Source organism: Trematomus bernacchii, unplaced genomic scaffold (genome assembly GCF_902827165.1).
Source record: "Trematomus bernacchii unplaced genomic scaffold, fTreBer1.1, whole genome shotgun sequence".
Lineage (NCBI taxonomy): Eukaryota > Metazoa > Chordata > Actinopteri > Perciformes > Nototheniidae > Trematomus > Trematomus bernacchii.
Window position 1 is genome coordinate 1,166,291 of NW_022987778.1, and position 27,200 is coordinate 1,193,490.

Consider the following 27,200-nt stretch of genomic DNA (forward strand, 5'->3'; position numbering starts at 1 on the left):
GTAACAGAGCGAGGATGTTCAAAGCGGGTTTCTCTGCGCTTCATCCAGATCTTTGATTGAGGGTTAAAAGCTGAGTTTTAAAGGACAGAGAAGCACTTTGATTAGGAGATGAAACCACATTTGTATTAAAGGCCAAGACTCTCATTCGCCACGCTCAAAGTCTTTTTTATCTGCTGAAAGATGAACTTTCTCGTTGCCGCTTTGAAACATTCTCACCACCGGAGCACACACTGACCCAATGTTGACGGTATTAAGATTAATCAGTATGTGCTTAATTTAAACATCCAGAAAACCAATCTTTGCTTTTATTCCCAAACTTGAATGCAGTATTTTAAATCAATGACTGGCAGCAGCTGCACGGCTCATAAAGAAATACAGTAGAACAGCTGCCAAAGCAGTCTGCTGAAATGTAGAAGTTAAAGGGGCCCTATTCTGCTCATATTCAGGTCCATATCAGTATTTAGTGTCTCTCCTGTGACATGTCTCCATGCTTAAAAGTGCAGCACCTCTTTTCACCCTCTGTCTGAAACCATAGCCCAGTCTGCTCTGATTGGTTAGCTGGCCGGCTCTGTTGTGATTGGTCAACCGCTCAGAGATGTCCCGCCCCTCAGTCTATCATGTACAATGATAGGCCAATAGAAGTGGGAATGTTACATATTGATATCACTATATTTTAGAGGTTAAAAAAGGAGTCAAATGGAGGTGTTTCAGGCATGGGGGCGGGGGGGGGTATGTGTCGGAGAGAAACTCCCTCTAGAAGGAACTTTGGGATTTTAGTCGTTGAACACCATGTATAGCACGAAAACCTATCACACTACAGGAAACCCAAAGAGCATGATTGGGCCTCTTGCATTTTTCATAATGTTTGTCTCTTCTGTACCTCTACAATCAGCCCAATATTTTAACTGAAGACCTAATGAAAACAAATATATATTTGTATTTTTAAAAAGACTTTCCTTAAACAGCTGTGTCCCTGTACTTTGTGTTAAAACTTCTACAAAAATACTGTTCTTTTCCAGGCTTTTCCAGGCTGAATCTTTTCATCAGCGGATGAATACACATGTGCTGATTAATTAAACATCTCTGCTAGCAAGCTGAAATAAAAGATATTCACATCAAACTAGTTTCGTTTCATGAATTCTTTAATCATATCCTGAACAAAAAATAGACTCAGTGTGCAGTAAAGATATTAAATAAATAAATATAGTTTCTCGGGGAAACGCCATTTGCTTGATACTCAGTTTAAGTTTATTTTCAGGAGCTTTGCTTTTCAGGAGCAGGATACAGGCAGGCCTGAATGCCGGACATACAATCGAAGGGTCTGACTGGATTCAAAACAACAATGGGAAAAGAAAAAACATTGCAGCCACAGAAAATTGGAGACAAATCACAATAACATCTTCACAGGTTGTACATCGTCTGGTCCCCTAAACCCATCTTCTCCGGTCAGTAAATTGAACTTCGTTTCAAGATGTACGGCCTCCGGGATTTGGTGGTGCGTGCGGCTTGCCTCTTCAGGATGTAAGGTGACTTTCGTTTCAGCGGGGTGTCACTGTTCTCCTCTAGATACTCTTGAGAGTCATGGAGTAGCTGTTAGGGGCAGAGAGAGACACGATGAGAGGGAGAGAGACACGATGAGAGGAGGAAATGACACGCAAACATGTGTTTTGTTGCCAGGCGGCCAAGGTAATGGGAACTGTGATTGAACGAGTGCTTCTCCTCTGTGCTTCCATGCATTGCAAAACAAGAGCTAATCTGCAGTCGCTGTGTAAGGACCATCAAAAACTGAAAGGCTGTTGTGTAAGGAGCTGATGGAGGAGAGGAAAAGGGAGACAATGAGGAGTGAGATACATAAGCGTTTAATGAGGTGAGTTTATAGGATGGATGAACACTAAACCTGTTCCAGTGTTTGTGTGAGTGTGTCTTTTATTTTATTTTATATCAGACAACACATGCTGTTACTGTCTTTACTGGCTTGGTTATTTTAGTTTTTTCTTGGTTTTTGGATAAAATCATTAGTAAAATCAAAGTAAAATGTCATGGTACTGATACTTGTGTATCAGTACCATGACATTTTGTGTGTGTGTGTGTGTGTGTGTGTGTGTGTGTGTGTGTGTGTGTGTGTGTGTCTCACCCTGTCCTCCCTCTGCAGAGCTCGGCAGATGTATTGCAGGTTGTACAGCTCCTCCCTCAGCTGCCCCCCCTCCTCTTCCTCCTGCTCCTCTTCCTCACTGCTCATGCCGCTCACCAGCCTGCACAGGTTGCCCAGCGACACGCGCCAGTAGGGGGCGCTCTGCTTATTCTGTTTCATCTGCAGAGAGGGAACAAGAAAAATGGAGATGGATAAGGTTTCAAATCTAAATCAGGAAGTGATTGCTTTTCTAAATTCAAAGTAGGCAATAAATGTGATCCTTGTTTGAGGGGATGATTTAATTAAAGTTTCAATTAACTATGTGAACTTGGGTTAAGTGTAAATTGAACATGAAGAAGTTTATTTTCTTATTAAATTAAAGTCTAATTATTGCAATTTTCTTTTTATCTTCGGTTATGAACGCTCTGCTCTGATCATTAGATCCAGGTTGGACACAATTATAAAAAGATGCAAAAAGATATATAATTTATTCTAATCCAACAGACCTGCTATAATCTTAACATGTTTAAAAAAAAAAGTATGTTGTGAAGAAGCTTTAAAATATTACATTTGTGGTAAGTGGTATTATGAAATTAGTTAAAATGTTATTCAATTCAATTGTATTGTCATTAGTAATGAGACAGTGAAATGTGGTTCAGCATTACACATCAGCACAAAGCGGTAAAGTGCAGAGTTTATTTAAATATGCATTAGAATAAATAATTATACACAATTAATTAATTATGAAACATATCTTCAGTAAGACAGTATTACAGTATGGGGTATGGTATATTGTATTGAATTTCTTTATATTTAATACATTTTCGGGTGTATTCAGTCAGATCTCCATGTGTTTATACTGTGGAGATCATTCTTATTTAATAAAAAGTTATCAATGATACATCCTTCACTATGTGGTCACGTCTGTATCTCCATATTCATTTTCTTTTTTTGCATGCGAAATAATCTCTTTTATATCGTAAATAAGAATATAGAATAAGAATCTGTGTGTTTAAGATCATATGCAATGGATCAGCCTCCTTAAAGAGCAGCTTACCCAACACGATGCATTTTAATGTGTTGCCCTGAAGTGCTGCGCTTTAAATGCTGTTTTGGAGGATTTTCACACTGAGAACCATTTTACCCGCTGAGTGTTTACAGTTGAGGCCATAAAAGCTTCTGCAATTCCCTTTAAGAGGCACTGAGGATGCATTTAAGCCCCCCTCTCCCCCCTCTTCTTTTACACATTGAGCACTGATGCAGACTGCCACATGTTAAAGGTGGGGTAGGTAAGTTTGAGAAACCGGCTCGAGATACACTTTTTGTTATATTCCATGGAATGCTCTTAACATCCCGATAGCAATGAATATCTTAAGTGCTTTGACAAAAAATCCATAAAGAAATGTCATCTGTGGAAGCCGTAGTACTGTAAAAAGCACGACCAATCATTTTAGCCGGCCCGGTTAAAATAACTGGATGGCCTACCTGCCTGTCAGCCTTCCATCTGTGCACAAACTTATCTCGTGCCCTCATTGGTCATGTGCGCGTTCGTGTGTGTTGGAGGAGGGGCTCTGTAAGGAAGTGGCAGATTTTTTTCCGGCTGTGTATTTTCTAATTCTAGCGCACTCGAGCTGGTTTCTCCAAAATTACCTACCCTACCTTTAAGACAGCAGTTAAGATATATGTGCATATTACATGACATGTTACTTGTTAGACACTTTTATCCAAAGCGACTTACATACTCAATACTGTGGGCAATCCCCACAGGAGCAATTTGGGGTAAAGTGTCTTGCCCAGGGACACAACGACATGCTGACTGCAGTGGGGCCACACGCCCCCCTATTGTACTATTCCCTAAACATTCTCAGGCACCAGACACCCAGAGTGATATTTCAGTCACATCTAACCTCATCTCGCCGCAGCCTGTTTGTGTGGTTTGAGTGCTTTAAGATGGTGGAGGGCCTCGGGGCCCCTGCACGTGGGAAGGCCATCTCACACACACTGCCGCAAAGACCACCGTGTGTCACTGAGGGTGATAGAGAGAGTCAGGAGGCGAGGGGATATTGTCGCCTGTAAATGTCCAAAGCTCTCCAAGACTCGCTTTGGTCGCATCGGTTATGAGCGTCAGGGGAATACAGTCCCCTCTGATGTTGTAATGACTGCAGACATGGTCAATACATGGTTTCTCCGAGGGGAAGACATTCAAAAGGAGACGTCCAGAAAACAACGCACAAGGGAACAAACAAAAGCAGCCAAGGGCCAATATTGTTCCTTTAACTCACATATATTTGACCGATTTACTTACTTTACGGATTCAGCTTATAAGCCTAATAATAGGTAAACATTAACACATGATTATTACTATCCATAAAAGGTACATCAAATCAGATCCAACATTACCGCTGTGATGAATACATGAATCCATAATTAATCATAACCCATCATTTAATATGCATGATTGTTAGATGCGCCCTTAAGTACTTTTACTTCTGGTAACAATACTGTTGTACCTTTCCTCAAGAAAGATTTTGAATGCAGGACTTGTAACAGAGTATTGTTACAATAAAGTATTGCAACTTTTCTAAATATTTGAATAATCTCACACACACTGCCGCAAAGACCACCGTGTGTCACTGAGGGTGATAGAGAGAGTCAGAAGGCGAGGGGATATTGTCGCCTCTAAGTTACTGTAAATGTCCAAATCTCTCATCGTTTATGAGCGTCAGAGGAATACAGTCCCCTCTGATGTTGTAATGATTTCAGACATGGTCAATACATGGTTTCTCGGAGGGAAAGCCATTCAAATCAAATCAAATCAAAATGTATTATAGCCCCAAATCACAAGAAATGCCTCAGAGGGCTGTACAAAGCAAACAAAAGCAAAAACAAAATACAAACGTCATAGCATAAAAATGATAAAAACATTATACAACATTATACCTCAACATAAGTATTGCCATGTGATAAAAATGTGACTGAAGTGATGGTAATGTAGATGGAAACTAGGGGATGGAAATGAGTTTACAAGGAAGACAGATGCGAAGAGATGGGTTTTGAGTTTGCTTTTAAAGGAGTCAACGGAAATAGCTTTTCGCGGATCTGAAATCGAAGACAATTGAAAAGGAGACTTCCAGAAAACAACGCACAAGTGGTTTTAATGATACTAAGAAGGTCACTTGAAGGATTGTTTCTATTTGTGGCGACATAGGGAACATCTCCTATTGTCCTGGTCGGTCAATAACTTTGAGGAGGGGGGATTCAGAGTTAATGTAGGGGTTCAATATTCAAAAAATCCTCAGTTGACCCATGTATTGTTAACAAATTAGCCTCCTCTCTATGAATATTGAATTTTCTGTACGTGAAAAGCCACCAAAATGTTAAAAGTGCTGCAAAACTCAATCTATAACTCAATCAGGAGCAACTTCGCAAAGGTCAATGTAACATTTGGGAGACTAACAGATGAACACTGGATGTGGATTATTGCTATCGTTTTCAATAGAGCAATAAGAACTGGATAGGAAGCCTACTTCCTGCACGTAATCAGATGAAAAAGAAAACTGGACAAGCAGGTCTATCAATCTAGCTGCCTCGTAAAAAATAAATAAAAAGATCATATAAGTAGTTATGATAGCATATATTCTACCATACTGCACTTTCCAGACTCTTGAGCACTCCATCAATCATCCGGCAAGTTATGATTACAATCATCACCCCTGAGCTACCTTCAGCAGCGATGAATCATGCCACTGATTTGTTACTGTCACGTCTCCGTAAGAGCATCACGGTTATTTATCGAATGGAAGGAGGTGGAGGATGTGTCGTTATTATTCTGTCAGGTCCATCTGAGTGCAATTAGGCTCGGACATCTGTCTACTCGAGTCTCACTCCAACTTCATCCCCAAGATGTGCCTGGTCTTGAGCTCATATCACCATATGAATGAGTTTAGAAATCACCAAGAGACAACTAAATAACTTTCCTTACCTTAGCATTAGCTCTTATTTACAGAAATGTAAAAAAATGTAAAGTGCCATCTAGTTTCCATTTAAAAAAAAGCAAGTTTATATGCGAGTTAGACCCTGAGTGACACAAAAACGCAATAAAAATGTGCAGCGATGAGTGAAGCATGGATCCAGATTGCATGTTGTTGGTGTTTACCCTATTATAAGAAGTGGGGCATTATAAAATATAGAAATAAGGATTTTATTTTTCTCAAATTGGTGGTAAACTTAGAAGTAGAACACATCCACACTGCTTGGATTAGGGTTAGAGAAAATTCTCTAAACGTATATTTCATCAGCATTTTATGAGTTTCAGGTTTGAAGGGTTACTCGTTGACCGCTGTGGACACTCAGTCTCTGAAATGACAGCTGCAAATAAAGTGGAACTTATTACCTTGGAAGCGAAGAGGCTGCTGAGAATGTCCTCTTCCAGCGCTCGCTGATCCTGGTCCACGCCTGTCAGTTAGAGGAGAAACGGATATTTAACCTTCAACCAAATCTAATCATGAATCCTGAGATGGCTCCATAATAAATGTCAAGGAGATATGAAAAGCTATTTTGTCTGCTGGTGTCAAGACTCTTCTTTGTGAGCTGAAGTCAAGAAGGGTTTGCAGCACTTATATCTCAAGCACTATTTTTTTTTTTGGTGTGTCAGTAGACAGTTTTAAGCATTCAACAGGTGACACATTATTGATTTATGGCGCTCCCAGTGTGCCTTGAGATTGAAATAAAACACAGTTAACCCAATAAAGCTTTGTTAAACCAATCAACAGTATATCACCTTCAACCAAATCGTAAATCCTGAGATTGCTCCGTAATATTCTCAATTGAATTGTAAGAATTGAAATGAGAAAAACCCACTTTTTTTTACAGACTGACTGTTATTGGCTCATTGGACCAAAAGTGGCATTGTTATATACAGTATATTACCTTTAGATTTTGATTCTTGAACAGTTCAATGTGACATGTTTAAATTTGACTAAATAAATCAAATTAAATGTATTTCAGAAATATCAATTATGGTTCACTCGCTATGTTGAATCTTTTGGGTTTCTATTTTGTATAAAATGGGGTTCAAATGTTTTTCTAATATTTAAATCAGGAATCATTACATTGGATAACTGAGTGAAAGGGGTTTATTGAGCCTAAAAGAGGAGGGAATCCTGAATTAATAAGTCACAATTTGTGCCGAAAATAAGAAGAATAAAAGACTTGATGAAAAATAGAACTCACTCACAAAATTACCCTCCTTAAGTAAGCCAGAAAATTGTGTAACTATCTTAAGAATACATCATTTTGGCAGCCAGGGTGTTTAAGGATTTAATCTGTAAAACAAAACTCAGTAAACAATAATGTTGTGTAGAAGTATTGCCGTAAAAATTCTGTTTCAAACCGAAGTATTTCCATTATTAAGAATATGCAAACTTTTGCAACATCAACAAAAAAAGCCACCTGTTGCATTCAGTATGTTCCTACACTTGTTCCACAATTCAGTGTCATGGCTTTTCCCCTATTTTGTTTCTATGAATGAAGACAGTGACTGATCGTGAAACCAAAACACAATGCATACATATATAAAACCTTGAGAGAGCCCCGGAGCTTACCTGTACAAAGGCCACCACATGTGAAACAGAGGAGAAGCATACACGCCAACTGAGCCTGCATCTTGATGTGAAAACAACTCAAACCAAAAGAAAAAAAGGATCCCGCAGAGAAGAATTCACCTGAGGAAGAGTCTAGTCCATAAGGTTAAAGGTCAGACAGCTAAAGAGTCTGGAGTTGGATGAGATGCCGCTGCTTCCTCTTCTTTTTCTTCTCCTCCAGCTCCTAAAATGCTTCCCCTTCCTTGCAGTTTTTCTGGTTGGTTGTGAAATGCAGTGGGCTCCATTCCCTCAGTTTATAAGGATCAGACTCTCTCTCTCCTCATCTCCACCCCCACCTTCCCACCCACAAACACAGCCCCCCCTTCATCTAACCATCCTCCCAACAGTCTCTTCATACTCTCTCCAGTGTCATCGTTCCTTCAGACGTCACTTTTGCATCACAAGGCGAAAGCTTTTTGCGTCAATCTATGGGTGATTGGGTTATATTTCCTCATGATTGCACATTGAAGTAGGTTTTGCAGGAGTGGTGTGGAAAAATGCACGTCAGAGATTCCCTCTTTTGCCATTATTTGAAAAGTTGTTTTCCACCACCTCTTTTGCTTTTTCTTGCAAATGACGTCTTTTCAAAGCAACAGGAGATACAAACAAATAAGGGCCAGCTAAAGATATGAAGGGTGTTGATAAGTAACCAGTTATTAATATCTGGAAATGTAATCTTATTTTAAAGTAGAGTTGTTCCATCTTCACATCTTCTCACAACCTAAACTAATATACTGTTAATATACTGTATACTGAAGAGGGCCACATATGAACTTATTGAACAAATAACTGTTAGATCTGACTAGGGTTGCAAAATTCCGGGAATTTTCAAAGATGGAAACTTTCCATGGGAATTAACGGGAATTTATGGAAATAAACCGGAATTTATGGGAATAAACGGGAATTTATGGGAATAAACTGGGAATTTTCTAAATTGAAGGTTGGCTCTTCATAGGGAACTTAAATATAGTTGGGGAAAGTATATGTTAGCATAATCTTGACTAAAACAAACAGATGCCATTCAAGTACACTTGAATATCCATGCCATTCCTCAATAACATCTACATAGCACACTGCTTACTGCATGGCTATTGAGACCACACCCCCTACAGGCACTGTGCATTCCTCACAACACTCTCAGACTCGCAAATATCCAAAAACACATCGTTTTTCTAGAACAGATTACAAATCGCCTGAAAATGGTACAAACAAGTGGCAACATGTGTGACGAAGGTGTTGCGCTGGGCTATATCATGCAATCGAAAGTGAAACTTAAAGTGGACCTATCATGCTATATTTAAATGATATATTGTAGGGCCATACCTATATAAGGTATATTTATACGTTTCTGTTTTCAAAATACCAAACAGATCATGCATTTTAGCCATGCCTCATTTTGCTCTATGTGCTGTTTGCTGTCTACGGGTCTGATTCTGCTGACCACGCCCCCCTGCAGGAGAGGTGAGACGTGCTCTCATCAGCTGCTGGGCTGTCAGAAGAGGGGGAGAAAAAGAGATCTCCGTGTTTTATTATATAGAGTCGTTATTCATTTGTTTTAAAGCTCAATAAATAACAAAGAAGACCTTTGACCGGCACTTTTCTAATTTTGTCCGGAAGATTGAAACTTTAACGGACATCTTGACCGGCGAAAGAAACTGAAACTGAAACTCTGCCGCACGGTCCCCTCGTTCCTTGGAAGAGGCGGAGAGGTGGGTGTTTGTCATCTGCTGGTGGACTAACCGGAGAGAATTACAGTGCTTGCCTCGACGGGGAGGGATTGCATTGAGCAATCCCTCCCCGCAAGCGTTTGGAGCGGGAGCAAACGCTTGCCTCGGGGAGGGAGAAAAAAAGCCACAGCGGAGAATAAACAGAAGGGTAACCATGGTAACTATGGGCGGGAAGTCTTCTTCGCTGCTTTTGTGGCAGACTACAGCGCCACTTACAGGCCTAGCATATGTACTACAGCGTCTCCAGCACTTTCGAGCGGCAATGGCCGGCCATGGCCCAACCCCACATTCCCCTGATAGGTAGAGAGTTGGCCCAATAGCCGTAGCGCCACCGTCCTGACGTCAGTAACGTGTTCAAATCTGGATCAGTTTTTATCAGATCCGTTGCAGCCCCTTTTTTAGAGATTTGGGTATGGAGGAAAATAGAGAGGGTTGTGTTTTCTGACACTTGGTGAAAAAACAAACACAAGATTTTTTGCAACAGAATCTCCTCAAAGAACCGCAGAAACGGGGGAACTCTAATGTTTTCTTTGGTCAGTTTTAACAGTCAGATGTGCTTAAAGGTCCCATGTCATGGCCATTTCTACTGATCATAATTCCATTGTTGAGGTCTACTAGAATAGATTTACATTGTTCAATGTTCCAAAATGACATTGGTTTCTCATCTCTGTATAGTATGTGTATTCACTCTCTGTCCTTAACCGCTTGTTGGAGCTCCTGCCCCCCCCTCCCTATGAGCCCACTGTGCTCTGATTGGTCAGCTTGCCCACTCTGTTCTGATGAGTCCACCACCGTTACAGCGGAACATCAGTGATTATGTGTTACAATGGCGTTAGCAACCAGAAAATGACACCAGTAAGGACAAACAGATGAGCATGCTGCGTGGGGTCTGGGTGCCGTGTTGGCGGGACGTTGCGCGGCTCACTGCTGTGAGGAGCGGACAGTGTGAGCTGGCTTACTGGGGTCGTTTCCTGGTTGCGGCGTGGGGTCTGCGAGACAGCGAGACATCGCAAAGCTCAGCCTGAACTCAGCCTGAGCACCAATCCCTGGAGCTCCTCACACACACACACTCTCTCAGCGGCGAAACTGTGACGCGCTGGGGGGGGGGGTGTTAGTGGAGCCTCGCAGCGGCGAAACTGTGGCGCGCTTACACTGTAGGTGCGCCGCATTTGGGGGTGCGGGTGCTAGTGGAGCCTCGCAGATGGGGGTGCTGCATCCCCCTCAGCACCCCCCCTTCCCGCGTCCATGGTCCATTTGGGTATGGGCACGTCACTGTACCCAGGAAGAAAGAAATTGAAAAATAAAAATCTCCAACGAGGCGTTCTGGGGCAGCATAGACAGGTCTTTTCTGTGTTAGAGTTTTACTCGCTACAGGGTGTACTTTGAGGGTTTTTGACTCTGCAGACCGTTTACATGCAGAAAAAGCTACATAACACACAAGGGGACGGGTAATAACCGGAAAAGCATGACATGGGAGCTTTAAATAATCTTGCAATGATGGTGGTTTTCATGTAATAAAGACAAATACACATCTTGTGTAGCTTTTCTAATCCTACTTTTTCTTTCCCACCGACATCCTGTGTCAAAATGAATCAAATTAAGCACGAGGAAGTAATCAGAGTCCTGGAAAACATTTCCAATGCAAGAAAAAGGTCATTATTAACTGCGTGAGGATAAGTTTGACTGATGGAGACCTTTTCACTAATTTGCCTCATGCACATCCATTTACAGACAAATCAGCTTTGTTCATTGAGCAACTCTATTACAATAATGCAATAACGCAAAGCTTTCACTCCAAAAAAACGAACCGATGTTTACATGTGTTACATATTTTTCTCTTTCACATATTTGGTGCTTTATATAACCAATTACCATGATACAGCAAAAGGAACATGCAAGTGGGAAAACAAGGAATAATGTTGAATGATTTTCTTCAAGATCTTCCTTGAACCTCTCACAGTTAATCACCCAGAGGCCCCACAAGTCATCAAATTATATTCTAAAACCTTTAAAAGCCTTCAACTCTTTAAATACTTGAAGGTGAGCAGCAATACAAATCTCACTTCAATACGATAAAACTTGTCAAAAGCAAAGAGATAGTTTTCTTTTTCATTCTCTATCCAGTGAGTCACTTTTCATAAAGTAATTTAGCTTCACAGCAGCAGATATTACGGGTCTCATGAGCACAGAGATGTGTGTTTGTGTGTGGGATAAAAGACAAAATATCCTGACATTTCATTAAAGTGGACCTATCATGCTATATTATAATAATATAGTGTAGGACCATACCTACATAAGGCATATTTATACTTTTTTTTTTTTCAAAATACCAAACAGATCATGCATTTTAGCCATGCCTCATTTAGCTCAATTTGCACTTTTTTACCCCTGTTTTTGCAAGGGCTGATTCTGTGAGAACAGCACCACCTACAGGCCTGGCATATGTACTACAGCGTCTCCAGCGCTTTCGAACGGCAATGGCCGTGGCTGTCTCCTCCTGATTGGTGGAGTTGGCCCAATAGCCGTAGCGCCACCGTCCTGACGTCAGGACAGTGTTCAAATCTGGATCAGTTTTTATCAGATCCGTTGCAGCCCCTTTTTTAGAGATTTGGGTATGGAGGAAAATAGAGAGGGTTGTGTTTTCTGACACTTGGTGAGTTCCCTGGAACACCGGGGACACATATTCATGTATAAAAGACGTACAAAAGTGCATTTTGCATGATAGGTCCCCTTTAAGCTCGCTCCATTGCGGAGATATTCCCGCGAGAGTGCGGGAAACTTTAATAATTAATTAATTTCAAATATGAAATATTTCCAAAATTCCCCAGCTTAACTTCCCATGGAAATTTACCGGAAATGTTCCGCCCCTTTGCAACCCTAGATCTGACTGAGTTATTTTGTTTTTGAATACAAAGATTAAAGTCGGAAATGTGAGATTCAGATCTTTTGCAGAATTCTGTCTTTAATCTCATTATTCTTCCTTTTTTCTCAAAATTCTGACTTTATCTCATGAAGAGTGACTTTAATCTCAGGATAAAAATTATAATAATTTTGGTGAGATCTCCAAATAAATGTATTTCAAGGTATAAAGACACGTCTTCAATATTTGCTTAAGGTTCAAATCTAAATCTTGAATTTGGAACCAGTTTTAAAACAATCAAAAAAACGATCTGCTCCACGAAAGGATTTCTCTCTTAGCTACTGCAAAGAAAAGAAGAAGGGAAGAGAAGTATGAACAGCTCCTTTACAACACCCAAATGTAACAAAATGAATATTTAATACTGGCTTCAACCCTTAAAATAATGCTTTTGTCTTATGGATTTCTCTTACAAATATCTTATATGTTCTGTTAGTTACGGAGTCCCACAGGGATTATGTTTAGATCCTCTTAGATTTGTTTTGACATATCTGCTGTGCATTCACAGTTCAATCTAATAGGGATACAATTTGTGCAATATCTGAATATATAGTAATATCACATTAGACACTTTAAAGTGGCTCAGTCAGTAGGGGCTTGGACTGTGAGCCGTACGGTCGTCGGTTCAAGTCCCCGAACAGACCTAAATATGGAGTGTGGACTGCTACTTGGAGAGGTCCCAGTTCACCTCCTGGGCCCTGCCGTGGTGCCCTTGAGCAAGGCACCAGACACCCCCCTTCCCCCCCCCACTCCCATTGCTCCCCGGGCGCTGTGCAATAGCTGCCCACTGCTCCTAGTACTAGACTCCTTGTACTAGGATGGGGTAAAAGCAGAGAACACATTTCACTGTGTGTGCTCTGTGCTCTGCATGTGGGACCATTAAAGAGGGGTTCATCCCTCCGATTCTATCTATTCTGCTGTCTGATTCAAGTGCTACATAGTTGGACTTTATATGAACAAAAATGTAAGTATTTGCTCAAGTACAATTCCAAGCTTTTATACTACACTAAAGCCAATATTGTACTTTTAACTCACATATTTGACCAATTTACTTACTGTACAGATTCAGCTTATTAGACTATATAAATAAAAAATAAAAAACATTAACATATGATTATTACTATCCATACAAAGTATGTCAAATCTGATCCAACATTACCCACTGTGATAAACACATAAATCCATCATTAATTAATTAATTAATTATTCTTAGATTCGCCCTTAGCATAACAAGTACTTTTACTTCTGGTAACAATACTGTTGTACTTTTCCTTAAGAACGATTTTAAATGCAGGACTTTTATTTGTAACAGAGTATTGTTGCAATGAAGTATTGCAACTTTTCTAAATATTTGAATAATTTGTCCAGGCTATAACCTTTTATTAATGTTTCACTTAATGTAAACAAATAGGATAAAATCATATTGAACTCATTATTTCGTTTTTATCCCCAATGTTTTATCGTTTTTACTGAAAAGTGTTTAGTTTAGTTCATTTGTTTATAGTGTCGTGGACAGTCCCCATTGATCAACTGTCACAAAAAAACAGTAAATGGGGCAGCTTTAGCCAACATTGCTAATTTCCAGCTGTTGTCCCCGGCCAGATGACATTAGACACCCTTGAAATCACAACACATCAACAGCATTAGTTATAAAGAAAGGACGAAAGACAAGTAGATAGAGGCGGAAGTTTAAACTACACTTCAAACTTTAAACTAGTGTGTCTGTCCCTGCAGGTGGAAGGGGGCAGACACACCAATATCTGTCAGTCTGGAAACACCTCCCTCCCTCCTTCGGTGGGGCGTTCAGAGTTGCACTCTTCAACTTTTCAGGATCTCTGCTCAAAGTGTCCCGCGTCCTGCCATGCGGGGACTGTAACGCTTTTTTCGGATTGCTGCTGTGTTTTGTGGCGCTGCTGAGACATGGCTCCGTTTGGAAAAAACTTCCTGAAAGCTCGTCAGAAAAACAGGTAATTCGGCGAGATTTAAGTTTCTAGACGGGAAACCTGTTGAGTGTGAGTTTTTCTTACCGAGTTCTGTCATTTGGAAGTAGTTGAGGAGGGAGATATTACGCACAACGCAGTGCGCATCGATTAAGGAGTGAGCTGCACAAGAGGGGCAAATGAGACTAAACTTTAAAGGCAGTTTAGTTGTTCACATCCGAGTCATCTAGTTACACAGTACATGCAATCAAAGTAAGCAAATAGTTACACGTTGATACTGTGGGACATACAATACACCCAAGTGCATCATTAAATAACATAAGAAACCACAGGGGAATACGAAAAACTTCCCAGGAATATTAAGTAATAAAAAAAGTTCAATGCGATGTCTTTAAATATCTTGTTTATCAGCACAAACCCAACATATATTCCGTTTATTATGATATAAATAGGGGAAAGCAAAAATCTCAATTGTAATGGCTGAAAACAGCATTTCCTGCCATGATTAGCATGAACAACCACTTTTAAAGCTAAACATTGACTAGTAAAATAGTTGACAACTTCAATTTTTTCTCAAAATTGACTTTCAATTAGTGTTTTAATCAGTAAAGCCTTATTCTATAAAATGGTGTGTGTGTGTGTGTGTGTGTGTGTGTGTGTGTGTGTGTGTGTGTGTGTGTGTGTGTGTGTGTGTGTGTGTGTGTGTGTGTGTGGTGTGTGTGTGTGTGTGTGTGTGTGTGTGTGTGTGTGTGTGTGTGTGTGTGTGTGTGTGTGTGTGTGTGTGTGTGTGTGTGTGTGTGTGTGTGTGTGTGTGTGTGTGTGTGTGTGTGTGTGTGTGTGTGTGTGTGTGTGTGTGTGTGTGTGTGTGTGTGTGTGTGTGTGTGTGTGTGTGTGTGTGTGTGTGTGTGTGTGTGTGTGTGTGTGTGTGTGTGTGTGTGTGTGTGTGTGTGTGTGTGTGTGTGTGTGTGTGTGTGTGTGTGTGTGTGTGTGAGTGAGAGTGAGTGTGAAAAAAAAAAATAGGAACTTAAGGTTAAATATTCTCTTTGATGGTGATACTTGTCAAAGTACACTGTACTGAACATAAAACTACAGGACCTTCTCTTGCTCTGTAATTATGTCAAAGATGTTTTAATACACATTTCATCTAGGACACCAGACCAAAAGAAAATGCACACTTCAGGTGGAGAGAGATCCTGTCATCAACACTGGTTATATCGGCCTTTTGATGCTCCTGCTGGGATCAGCTCTAAAAAGATTGGGAAATGAAATGTAGTGAAACACAATCTGTCCTCTGTTTTTGTCACTTAAATTCTATTTGAGTTCTTGAATGCAGACTTTTGTTGTGTAGAGTTGGTAAACAGTTTTGTTTTTTTAGAGTAATTAGGTCATGATCCAATCCGTACAGGGTGCAGTCCAAGCCAAGTCTGGATCAGAAAGGTTTCAATTATGGGTAAATAACTTTTTTACATTAGCTTTACTCATTAAGACTTCTTTACCACCAAACTCAGCGGGAAGGGTTTGGATTAAGTTCAGAAATAAAACAAACGTTTAAACTAAATTGCTGTTAAGTTGTTTGACAGTGGCTCCCACAGCAGAATGGATGTATGTTCACATCACACACAGCGCTGAGATGAAATATCTTTGATAACTTCAAACAGTCTCACTGAGGCTGTCTCCAGTCGATGTCTTCCTTTTTTCATGTTGTGTAGTAATTACTCTAGCGGCACCTATAATTACCTCAAGTGTTTAGATCTGTAGATATGTCAAACGCTTGATTTCAGAGCTGCAAAGGAATGACAAGATGATGTGGAGTCAGTTGTCTCAGAATGAATGCGATGTTGATTATCGCTGTCTTCATTAAAGGCTCAAAGTGCGTCATCGGGGAGTCCTGTGCATCACACTGGTGTCTTTTAGTGAACCAGCACGTACAGTTCTCAAATGCTTTGAAATTAAATGGTTGCCAGCCAGTGACAAGTGTGACCAGAGCAATGCAGCAGCATGGCAGTGATGTGCACCGGACCAATTAGCCACCAAAATTGTTTGGTTAACAAATCAGCAGGCCACAGCAAACAATAAAATTATCGTAATTGTGTTGGAGAGAGGGTGAGCCATTTATCTTCACTGAGCAATAGCTCATTTGGTGATTCACAGACATGCATGGGGGGAGGGGGAGGGAAAATAAGAGGGGTGGGTGGTATCACAGAGGAAGGGGAAGAGGAGGACAGGGGTGTGTTGTGTCTCTGTTCACAGATGCCTATCAGAGTGGGAGAGTCATCCCAGAGATCAACATATTGAGATAGAAAAAGTGATGTTATTTCCTCCTGATCCCTCATCCTCTTTCTGATAAGAGAGGGGGGAAGAATCTCCTGTCTACTATCTGCTCCACTACATTCTCTGTGTAAACAAACCGCCCAGCGGAAACACCATTTAAACACTATAAAAATACATCTATCTTGTTTTGAGAAGGAACATTGGGATTTGAGCCTTTGCAGACATTTCACAAACCTTTAAAACACACTACAGGAAAGGGAAAACCCCAACAAGCATAATAGGGCCTCTTTAAACTAATATTGTGCTTCTATGAAAGCAAATGGCAGTCTGTTGATCCACCACTATGGTCCAAACTAATATATATCAACAACTATTTGATAGATGAGCTCAAACACCTTCAGTGATCCCTTGACTTTTTTTCTAGTAGTTCTAACATGAGGCTGTCATCTGTGGTTTTACGTGAAATGTCTCAACAGCCAAAAGATTGTGAAGCAATTTTGTACAAAACATTCATTTTTCCCTCAGGGTGAATTGTGACATATAACTGTCATACGGTCACATTTGAATTTTTGTAAAACGAATTACATTCACATCAGCATGTCAAAACACGTGCGCCTAGTTCAAGTCTCACAGAGTATATCTGTAACCTCTTAGTTTAGTTTTACAATTATTTTAATTTTTTTAATTGCTCTGAGCACCACAAACTAATTCCCAATTACTTTGATTGTATCGTGGCTGGCAGCGGACATTTTAGATGTACTGTAGTTATCTGAAAATGTGAGAAAAAATATGAAAAGCTTCCAAAACTAGTTGTAAATAAGAAAATATGTTCGTGTATTTGGTGAACCAACCCTTTATACAACTCCCCTCAGGAATGATTTACAGTTTGTATCATGTTTTTCTTCAATTATAATCTACAATTTCAGTGTTTGTTTTACAGCTAACCTATCATTTCACCACCACAAGCTAAATGTTTATTCCATCGCAAGGAAAATCCAATCCTGTTGACCTAAATGGCTACAGGTTAAATTCTATGATATGCTATCCGTACTTTGTTTCTGTTTAAAATATCTGCATCATATAATCTTATCACAACTGATCTGAGAAAACACGCTGAGACACTGGAAAACTGTAAACCTGTCATTTGTTATGACTTGTTCAAACCGCCAGCATGCAGTCCTCTGCGGTAACTTGTAGCTTGCAAATGTATTACACAAAAGGGAATTGTTCATGTCTGCAAGGTTGTCATTACGAGTATTACAATAGGTGAGAGCAATGCCACCATGGTGGAGCTGTAACGTAATCATCCTACGCAGAAACGTATGCGGAAAAATGATATCATTTGAATGTGGTTTTTCCTGTCTCACTCGGGATCTTAGCTTGTAAATTCAAACTGAGGTCAAGCGGCTACGCTCAGGTTTCCTGGGTTCACTCAAGTGTGAGAAGTTGAGGTGTAACCCGTCCTTTGTTAGCATACATCCTTACTTTGACTAGAACTGTATAAGTAAGTATTTCTATTAATCTTTGTTATTCAATTGGCATCATTTCAGATTTGTCTTTCTCATTTGTTTCCATATACGGGCGCCTGGTTCCACAGCTTAATCCCAAGCTATGAATATCAAATGGCTCCCAAAGTGTCAGCCCTTATGAACACTCGGTATTAGCTGTGATGCAATCAGCCCACTGATGCATGCAGTATTTGTGTTTGTCCTGGCAGAGTGTTGACTAGATAACGTTAGAGGGGATTTTTGCACTGACGGCAACTGTCTCAATAAAATGTTTGTCCTCTGAAAATAAACATTGATAATGTGAGAGATGCTAGTGCACATCATGTTTTTTTTAACGCTGAAAGATTCTCATTGGTCGACGGAGGTAATAAGAAAACGTAGCAGTCATCTAAAGAAATAGACCAGAGGCCATGTTATGAAGCCTATTCTTGGAAACACCTCAAAATGTAGCATTTAGTTACTCCAGCATTCACAGCCAAACTAGCCTTCAGCTACATTGGTAAGCTAGCTAGCCTGCTGCCAATCTACTATCATGAAAGTCATGTTCATGAATGAATGAAATGTTTTATTCCTTTTTGTTTGTCACTCATAGTTAACCACTTAGCTTACTTGTGCTTCCCACCAAAGACACATGTAATCATTGACAAGTCACAACAGCAGCTTATTTTTAGCACTGCTAAACATTATAAGTTTATCTCCAAACATAGATTTGTCAACACTTGTTCACATTCGCGTGGAGCTGAAAACAGACCATAGTGACCACCGGTATGAAATCCATTTTTCCCCTTCCTCCCTCTGTCTATTGAACTGTGGTGGCAGGATGTTGTGTGAGCGTTAGTGATTGTGGCCCAGGACAAATGCAGGTGTTTCCCTGCCTGCTGTACCCTCTTCCTGCACAGCTGAGGGCTTGGGTCATGCTTTCTGAAATATTGTCAATTGTCTGTTTATTCACCTGCAGGTTCAGATATGACCACAGACACATGTTTGTCACATGTTTAGGCCAGTGTAGTGTGTGTTCTTCACATTGATGTGTATCGGCTATGTGCTACCTTGCCTATCCTGTCCTCCTTTTTCCTTGCTTTTGCCTCATGTATTCTTTCACCAATCTTCTATCCATGTATCGCAATGTAGCGCATCAATGGTTTTTGGCTTTTCACGCCTTTAAACAAAGCCCTTTATATTTTGTATTCCTCATTACAGCTATCCACAGGTGGGAAGATTATAAAATAACCTTAATTGTGATTGTTAATGCAGCCTTTTAAATGGTGTTGCTAAATACTTTATACATCACTGTGCAGTTTTATCTTTCAAACTTAACATTAAATCAGTAAGTGTGTTATGTATGTCCCACTTAGTTGAGTACAATTATAGAGAAGGATATGCTACTCTATGATGAAGTACTAAACTACCTCATCTGTAACATGCAGTTGTGTATCAGCATAATAAGTACATTTAATTGCAAACGTGACTTGGGAAAAGTTTCACCTTATTTGACTTGTTAACCTCTTTAAATTGTTTAACTTTATACATTTTGAAGAGGTAAAACAATTCAGTATTTCACATTAAAAACTCAAATACAGTAATAAGGAAATATTCAGATTTTATGGTAGACTTTTCTTTGTTCTTACCCTTGTCAACTTTTATCGAGATCACAGGGTTATTATGACATCGTATGAATTCAAGAATGATGTAATGATTGAGTGATGCAGATCTGTTATGATTGATTGCATTATATTCTACAGGTGTGGTCTTCACTATGTCCTCCCACTGTTTCCCTCCTGAGCAGATGAAGCGTGTTCAGGGTTTCCATCATGACTCAGTTGTAGTTTAAAACTCTGCGGTCAAAGTCATTGGGGTTGTTGTCTTTGATCGCTTGAGGCTTGCTAGATTTGTTTGTCCAACGCATAGCTCAGGTATTTGCTCTGCCTCGCTCTTCTCCAAGGGTCTCCATAACCATTAACCAGCCTGTTGCATTGTTGCAAACGTATCGCATTCCTGAGACCTTATTCACCGCCAGTTTCAACAATGCACCAGTTGTGTGTTTTCATGCCGTGTGGGAACCAAAACACACTGATATCAGACTGTAAAATCAGCAAAGTGAGATAAATGCAGCATTTAAGTTTTCCCCTTTGAATACTTCTTAATACATCTCACTTGCCTGTGTTGGCATGCCGTATCTGATCATCAGGGGATGGGTATTTCTGTCCACCCTCGTGACGATCAGTGGTTTATGTGGGCTCAGTCAGCCAAGGTTATCTCCACAGATAAAGACACAGGAGTAACCTGATGCAAGGTTCAGGTCCGAAACCATTACTGCATACCAAGGGGAAGAGCAACACCTAACAATAATTAGCGTTATAGTCACCCTAACCCTAATGATTGTCAATGTGCCGAATCTTCCAATAATCTTTGAGCTGAAATACCAACTGGAAACATCTATTTTTTTTCTACAAACTATTGGCTAAACAAACTTTTGGCCTTGTGGTTTCTTTCCACTTTGGTCAGATAAAGTGAACAACCATCTTGCTGAGCTACAGATAAACTCCCCCTGTCGATTTTCTGAGTGAAATCCCTTTTTTGGACTGCTTATGAAACTCGACATTAACCAGGATTACATGCACATGCACTCTGATTTATTACTGTTAGCAGTTTCATGTATTGCCTGTTTGGGGGGGGGGGTAAAGGAATGTAGGTCTGCGGTTTTGCAACCAGTCTGCAGTTTCCTGTAAGAGGGAGAGTTTAAGTCTTTGTCTCTTGGTGATATCATAAGACTAATCCTTCTCTGGTTTCTTTGAGATTGAACTGTCTGTAATTATGGGAGTATTAAGTGTCGCTTCTTTTTGTTTTCAGAGTAGGCTTTAACTTTAAATGTGAGACAGAAACTTGGCAGCTACAGTACATCAGAGTTAACCTAATTAATCTCTTTTATATAATAACATGATACATCATTGTTTATCTTGGAATCAAATAGAAAAGCCTCCAAAAGTGATCTACTTATTTGATTACTTGTTCATGTTGTGGGTGTCTGCATTACCGGTGCATATCATTTAATGACTGGATATTATGTCTCGGATATAAGTTCATTATATCCATATCGTCTGCCCATCTTGGGTACATTTTTTAGCAAGTTCATGGTCCAGATGAAAAGGTAATAGGGCCTTGGGGTTAAATATCTTAAAACTCAACCATTAAATGATCATCTGTGATGAGTAAGACCATGAGTTTGACTCACAGAATCAAACCAGGGATCACAAAATGAGCAAATGTAGTTTTTATACTCATTGACCTGATACAAAACCATCAAAGTATTTAAGAAAATATACTACTTAGAATAATTCAAGTGTTGTCTAAAGCATGAATATGTGTGGACTGTACTTAAAACTGCAGCTGTGTATCTGCTGGTTTACAACTTGTGACTCATTTGAACAGAGCATTGTGTAAAAAGGTTGTTAGAAAATATATAATTGACAAAGTTATGCAATGGTAAAGCCAATTTTATTGTGTCTGTCAGATGACTTTTGTTGCATGTCATCCCCTCTCTGTGTCCCCTCCTTTCCTGTCATCTCTTATGTCTGCTATCTAAAGAAAGGTAAACAAGAGACGCACTACAGTCTCATTTAGCTTAATGATAATGTTAGCATGCTAATACACTAACACTGACCAACATGCTGATGTTAAGCAGGTATATATTTACTATGTTCACCACCTTAGATTTGTTTGTTAGCATTCTAGCATTTAGTAAAGAATAGTGAGGCTGACTGCTATACAGTATCATTCAATTTGCAGATATTTGGTCATAAAAAGTACCAGATTTAATGCGATCATTTGTCAGGACATTTCGCTACAAAATATCAACCTTGTGGTTGTGCAAGTCAGGGCATTACCAAAATAAGTAGGCTTTTTTCTCTCTGGACCATGAACATCTGTAAATAACTTTTGTGTGAATCCATCCAATGGTTGTTATATATGTCAGTCTGTGTCGACCAATCGAGCATCAGAGCAACATTACTATTTGTTGCGCTATTACGACATATAATACCCAGCGTAATATAATTTTAAAGCAAATTTGTTTTACATTTTAGTGTTTGTGAAGACAAGATGGATGAAAATGATGATTTGTTAAAATATTTTGTATTCAACAATTTTTTTGGCTTTATTATACAAATGAAAGCAAAGAGGCAGACTGGAATTGGGAGAAGAACGAAGGGGTTACAGTATGACATTAACAAAAAAAAAGGCTCCCTAAAATCTGCTCCAGTTGATGACTCCTATATGATATCTGTGTAATGTTAATACTTCAAAATGTCAAGATTGCTGAACCCATTGTTTTTCTGTTTCTTTACTAGGACAAAAGATGCCGAACTTGTGGAAGGAAAGGAGATTCAAGTTACGGTCTGCAAAGAGGAGAAGGTTGTCTGTGGAGTAACCAAACACACAACATGTGCAGATATGATTCAGGCGCTACTGGATGACCACAAGTCAATCCCAGAGAGCAAGAGGCTCCTGCACGGGGAACCCAAAGACTTCTGTCTGGTGGAGCGCTGGAAGGGTTTTGAGAGAGCCTTGCCTCCTCTCACCAGAATCCTGAGACTCTGGTACGCCTGGGGTGACCAGAAACCCTTCATCCAGTTTACTCTGGTCAAAATAAGTGATTTTGTGCCTCAGCCCGCCAAGAAGGCGGGAAAGCCAAAGGGCGCCAAGCCAAAGCGATGGGAGCACGGTCAGTTAACCCAGCCTCTGCCGGTGGAGAGGCAGAAGCGCCTGGTCAAGAAAGCTTTCCGGAAACTGGAGAAGATTCACAAGGAGAGCAAGAGTTCCCCGGGTTCTGACGAGGTCGACAGGATGGTGCAGCTCATTCTCAACCAAGACCACACCATCCGGGAGCAGATCCAGCGCATTAGGGATCTGGATTTGGACGTCGAGCAGTTTGAGGTGCAGAAGGAAGCCGAGAGTTCATCGGCTCAGACTTCAAGTCAGAGTTTGGAGGCACACAGTGAGGAGCAGCTGCAGGAGTACCTGTACACGAGCGATGGGGTGGAACAGCTTGATCTGCAGATTCAAAGGCACCAGGACCTCATCCTCCAGCTGTCCCGGGACATTGACTCTGAGCTAAGGAGGGCCGACTTCCCTCTGAGCCAATATGAGGACAGCGAACAGGAAGGAGCCGCGGCGGCTTCCTGGATCCCCTCGGACACCGACGAATCGTTCTACATAGCTGAACTCGAGAGGTTGCAGGATGAAGTGAAACACAGCCTCTTCACCGGCGTTGCCCTTCACAACCAAACTGCAGAAATAGACAAGCAGCTGAAGTACTTTGACGCTACGCTGGTCTCCAAGGATCAGGAATGCTGGCAGCTGGCTGCTCAGCTGAGCTCAATGCAAATTGGGGACGGAAGAAAAGAGGAGGAGTCCAGTGTCGTCCCTCTGAAAAGTGAGACTCAGTGCAGCGTCTCTCAGACAGTGAAACTCAAGCACAGCCTGTCCCCTCCAGACATTACAGACACAGACTCAGACACTGGGATTAGCTCCACACACAGCCAGGACTCGCTGTCACCGTGTCTGGACTTCCCTCCCCCCCTCGACACAGACGTTTGAACAACCCAGTTGACCCTGCAGTTTATTGTTCTGTATGCACTAACCCCAGTGTGTGCCTGACGTGTGTTATCATTACATTCATGGAACAGAGCTAAGCAACGTTTTCTTCGGAAAGATCCCGGACTATTATTTAGGAAACACAAAGGTAATTCAGCTGGATACATTTAGATCAGACAGAAAATGATTAGCAACTTTGGTGACAGTTGTTTTTAAGGAAATGTGTTAAAAATGTTTGGTATCAGCTTCTCAGATGTAAGTTCATGCTGATTTGTTATCAAGATATTGCAAATATTGTTTGTGTTTTAGGCTGCTGGTCAACAAAATAATGTACAGGAGCGGATTAGGGCCACGACAAAATACAGAATTCTGTAATGAAAGTCAGATTCCAAAACATTTTTTTATTAATATCTGTAAAAACATGAAAATAATTGATCAATTATTATTCTTTATGGTCAGCCGTATTTATCGACAATACTATTTTCTTAGCAAACAATGATTAGGCCTCTGATTCTGATGTAATGAAAACATGCAAGGGGACACACTGGAGTTATGTGTGTGCCAGCTACAGTCCATTACTTTTGATGTTGGCTGGGTTTCCAGACTTGTAAGTGTACATTTTTTCACCAAAAAAGCAAAGACTACTTCCTAGGTATAACCATCCTTAAGGTGTATTACGCTTAGTTACGTAAGCATTGTTTTTGTAACACTCAATAATGGTGAATGTATGCATTTTTCCCTTTCGTATGTTTTAAGCTGTTAATGAAGCTGCACTTCTTCGTACACACGTATAAGTCTATTAACAATGTTTTATATTAAAACAGATAGCTGTCTTGGATGTAGAATTTAAGATGTGTAAGAAACATTACATTCCTCCTGACTAAACTGTAAATACACTGCTGTATCCGCTATAAATGATTGTTTTTGATGACACAGGCACAATGTGTAAAGACAAATTGATAAGAAAAAAACAGAAAGATATTTATTTATCCGGTAATTGTATTTTAGAGATGAGATATTATGACTATGACTGTTTAAACTCTGGGGCAATAATCTCTATCTGTCACTTACCAAGACTTTGTATTAAGGGCCATTATGACACAAATGTCTGGACAATATCTGTGTAAACAGGCAAATGATGAAATGAGTTAAATGTGCATTTCAACGTTCATAATAAACACTAATTCTGTAAATGTTGCAAAGAGTAATCACTCGGTATTGTTGCTTATGATTTCTTCCAAGTTAGCAAATATGAATTATTGCCATCTACAAGAAGGTACAGGGTCCCATGATTTAATTATGGTTCCCTCAAGTACTCTTTTGTGCAGCTGTCAATCCTAAAATTCAATACAGAGTTTAACTACATTACTTGTTAGACGCTTTTATACAAAGCGACTTACATTAATTCAGTACTGTGGGCAATCCCCACAGGAGCAATTTGGGGTGAAGTGTCTTGCCCATGGACACAACAACATGCTGACTGCAGTGGGACTCAAACCTGCTACCCCCTGATTCTAAGTTCAGCGCACTAACCACTGAGCCACAGCCTCCCAGGTCAAATGTACTTAAAATGGTCTTAAACATAATTATCCTTAGTGATTGCAATGTTATGTTAGAGAGGCCTTATTATGCTTTTTGGGGGTTTCTCTGTCCTGCAGTGTGTTATATAGGTTTGTGTGCATGTAAATGGTCTGCAAAGGCCCAAATCCCAAAGTTCCCCCCAGAGGGAGTTTCTCTCCCACTCACTCCCTGCCTGAAATGCCTCCATTGGACTCCTTTGTTTACTTCTGTAACATAATGACATCACTATATAACACTTAGGCTTCACATTGTGGGTGATAGAGATGTGTCAGAAAATGCCCCGCCTCTTAGCTGAAGTGGTTGACCAATCACAACAGAGCCGGCCAGCTAACCAATCAGAGCAGACTCTGGTTTCAGACAGAGGGTGAAAAGAGGTGCTGCAGCACAGGCAGTATGAGACAAATAAAGAGCTTTTTGAACATTAAAGCATGGAGACATGTCACAGTAGAGACACTACATACTGATATACACCTGAACATCAGCAGGAGAGGACTCTTTAAAGTAGAGACACTACATACTGATATACACCTGAACATCAGCAGGAGAGGACTCTTTAAAGTAGAGACACTAAATACTGATATACACCTTAACATCAGCAGGAGAGGACTCTTTAAAGTAGAGACACTACATACGGGGTGTTTCTCAATCGCGAGTAAAGCTGCTTCAGAGCCACTATTTCAAGCATACTACGTCATCGAGTGCCGCCGAAGTACTGTTCCAATCTCCAGTATACTTGGAAATCTACCGAGCCCGGCGTACTCCGTTTGGAGAAATATCGAGTCTGCACATGAGTAGACTTCGCGGTCTTAAAATCCCCACAATGCTTTGCGCACGGACCAATTTCCCCAAATCTGTGGCGGAAGATGTAAGGCGGGGCCTCTCATATGACGCACACCTGCACACTTGCTAGCGTGTTCCACACTTCGTTTTCCGAATGCCAGGAAGTATTCTTGACTCGCTTCTGAAGCAAGATGCTCGGCAGACATGTGCTACCAAGCAAGCGTACTCGCGATTGAGAAACACCCACTGATATACACCTGAACATCAGCAGGAGAGGACTCTTTAAAGTAGAGACACTACATACTGATATACACCTGAACATCAGCAGGAGAGGACTCTTTAAAGTAGAGACACTACATACTGATATACACCTGAACATCAGCAGGAGAGGACTCTTTAAAGTAGAGACACTACATACTGATATACACCTGAACATCAGCAGGAGAGGACTCTTTAAAGTAGAGACACTAAATACTGATATACACCTGAACATCAGCAGGAGAGGACTCTTTAAAGTAGAGACACTACATACTGATATACACCTGAACATCAGCAGGAGAGGACTCTTTAAAGTAGAGACACTACATACTGATATACACCTGAACATCAGCAGGAGAGGACTCTTTAAAGTAGAGACACTACATACTGATATACACCTGAACATCAGAAGGAGAGGACTCTTTAAAGTAGAGACACTAAATACTGATATACACCTGAACATCAGCAGGAGAGGACTCTTTAAAGTAGAGACACTACATACTGATATACACCTGAACATCAGCAGGAGAGGACTCTTTAAAGTAGAGACACTAAATACTGATATACACCTGAACATCAGCAGGAGAGGACTCTTTAAAGTAGAGACACTACATACTGATATACACCTGAACATCAGCAGGAGAGGACTCTTTAAAGTAGAGACACTAAATACTGATATACACCTGAACATCAGCAGGAGAGGACTCTTTAAAGTAGAGACACTACATACTGATATACACCTGGACATCAGCAGGAGAGGACTCTTTAAAGTAGAGACACTACATACTGATATACACCTGAACATCAGCAGGAGAGGACTCTTTAAAGTAGAGACACTACATACTGATATACA

General features: G+C 40.4%; 2 protein-coding genes across 3 annotated transcripts; one reads left to right on the plus strand and one right to left on the minus strand.

Moving 5' to 3' along the window:
• Positions 1-1,225: 1,225 nt before the first annotated feature.
• On the minus strand, positions 1,226-14,637 carry nts (neurotensin). Of its 2 annotated transcripts, none has more exons than XM_034149241.1 (4): positions 14,445-14,637; positions 6,525-6,586; positions 2,135-2,311; positions 1,226-1,590 (listed from the first exon to the last, which is right to left on the minus strand). In XM_034149241.1, exons 1-4 carry the CDS (start codon positions 14,455-14,457, stop codon positions 1,447-1,449), a joined length of 396 nt encoding a protein of 131 aa, XP_034005132.1. In that variant the 5' UTR covers positions 14,458-14,637; the 3' UTR covers positions 1,226-1,446. The 2 variants fall into 2 exon arrangements, with proteins under 2 accessions (XP_034005132.1, XP_034005131.1); XM_034149240.1 differs by lacking the exon at positions 14,445-14,637 and adding an exon at positions 7,735-7,980.
• Positions 14,198-24,936, plus strand: rassf9 (Ras association domain family member 9). The gene is made up of 2 exons (XM_034149239.1): positions 14,198-14,384; positions 22,483-24,936. Exons 1-2 carry the CDS (start codon positions 14,338-14,340, stop codon positions 23,729-23,731), a joined length of 1,296 nt encoding a protein of 431 aa, XP_034005130.1. The 5' UTR covers positions 14,198-14,337; the 3' UTR covers positions 23,732-24,936.
• Positions 24,937-27,200: the final 2,264 nt, after the last annotated feature.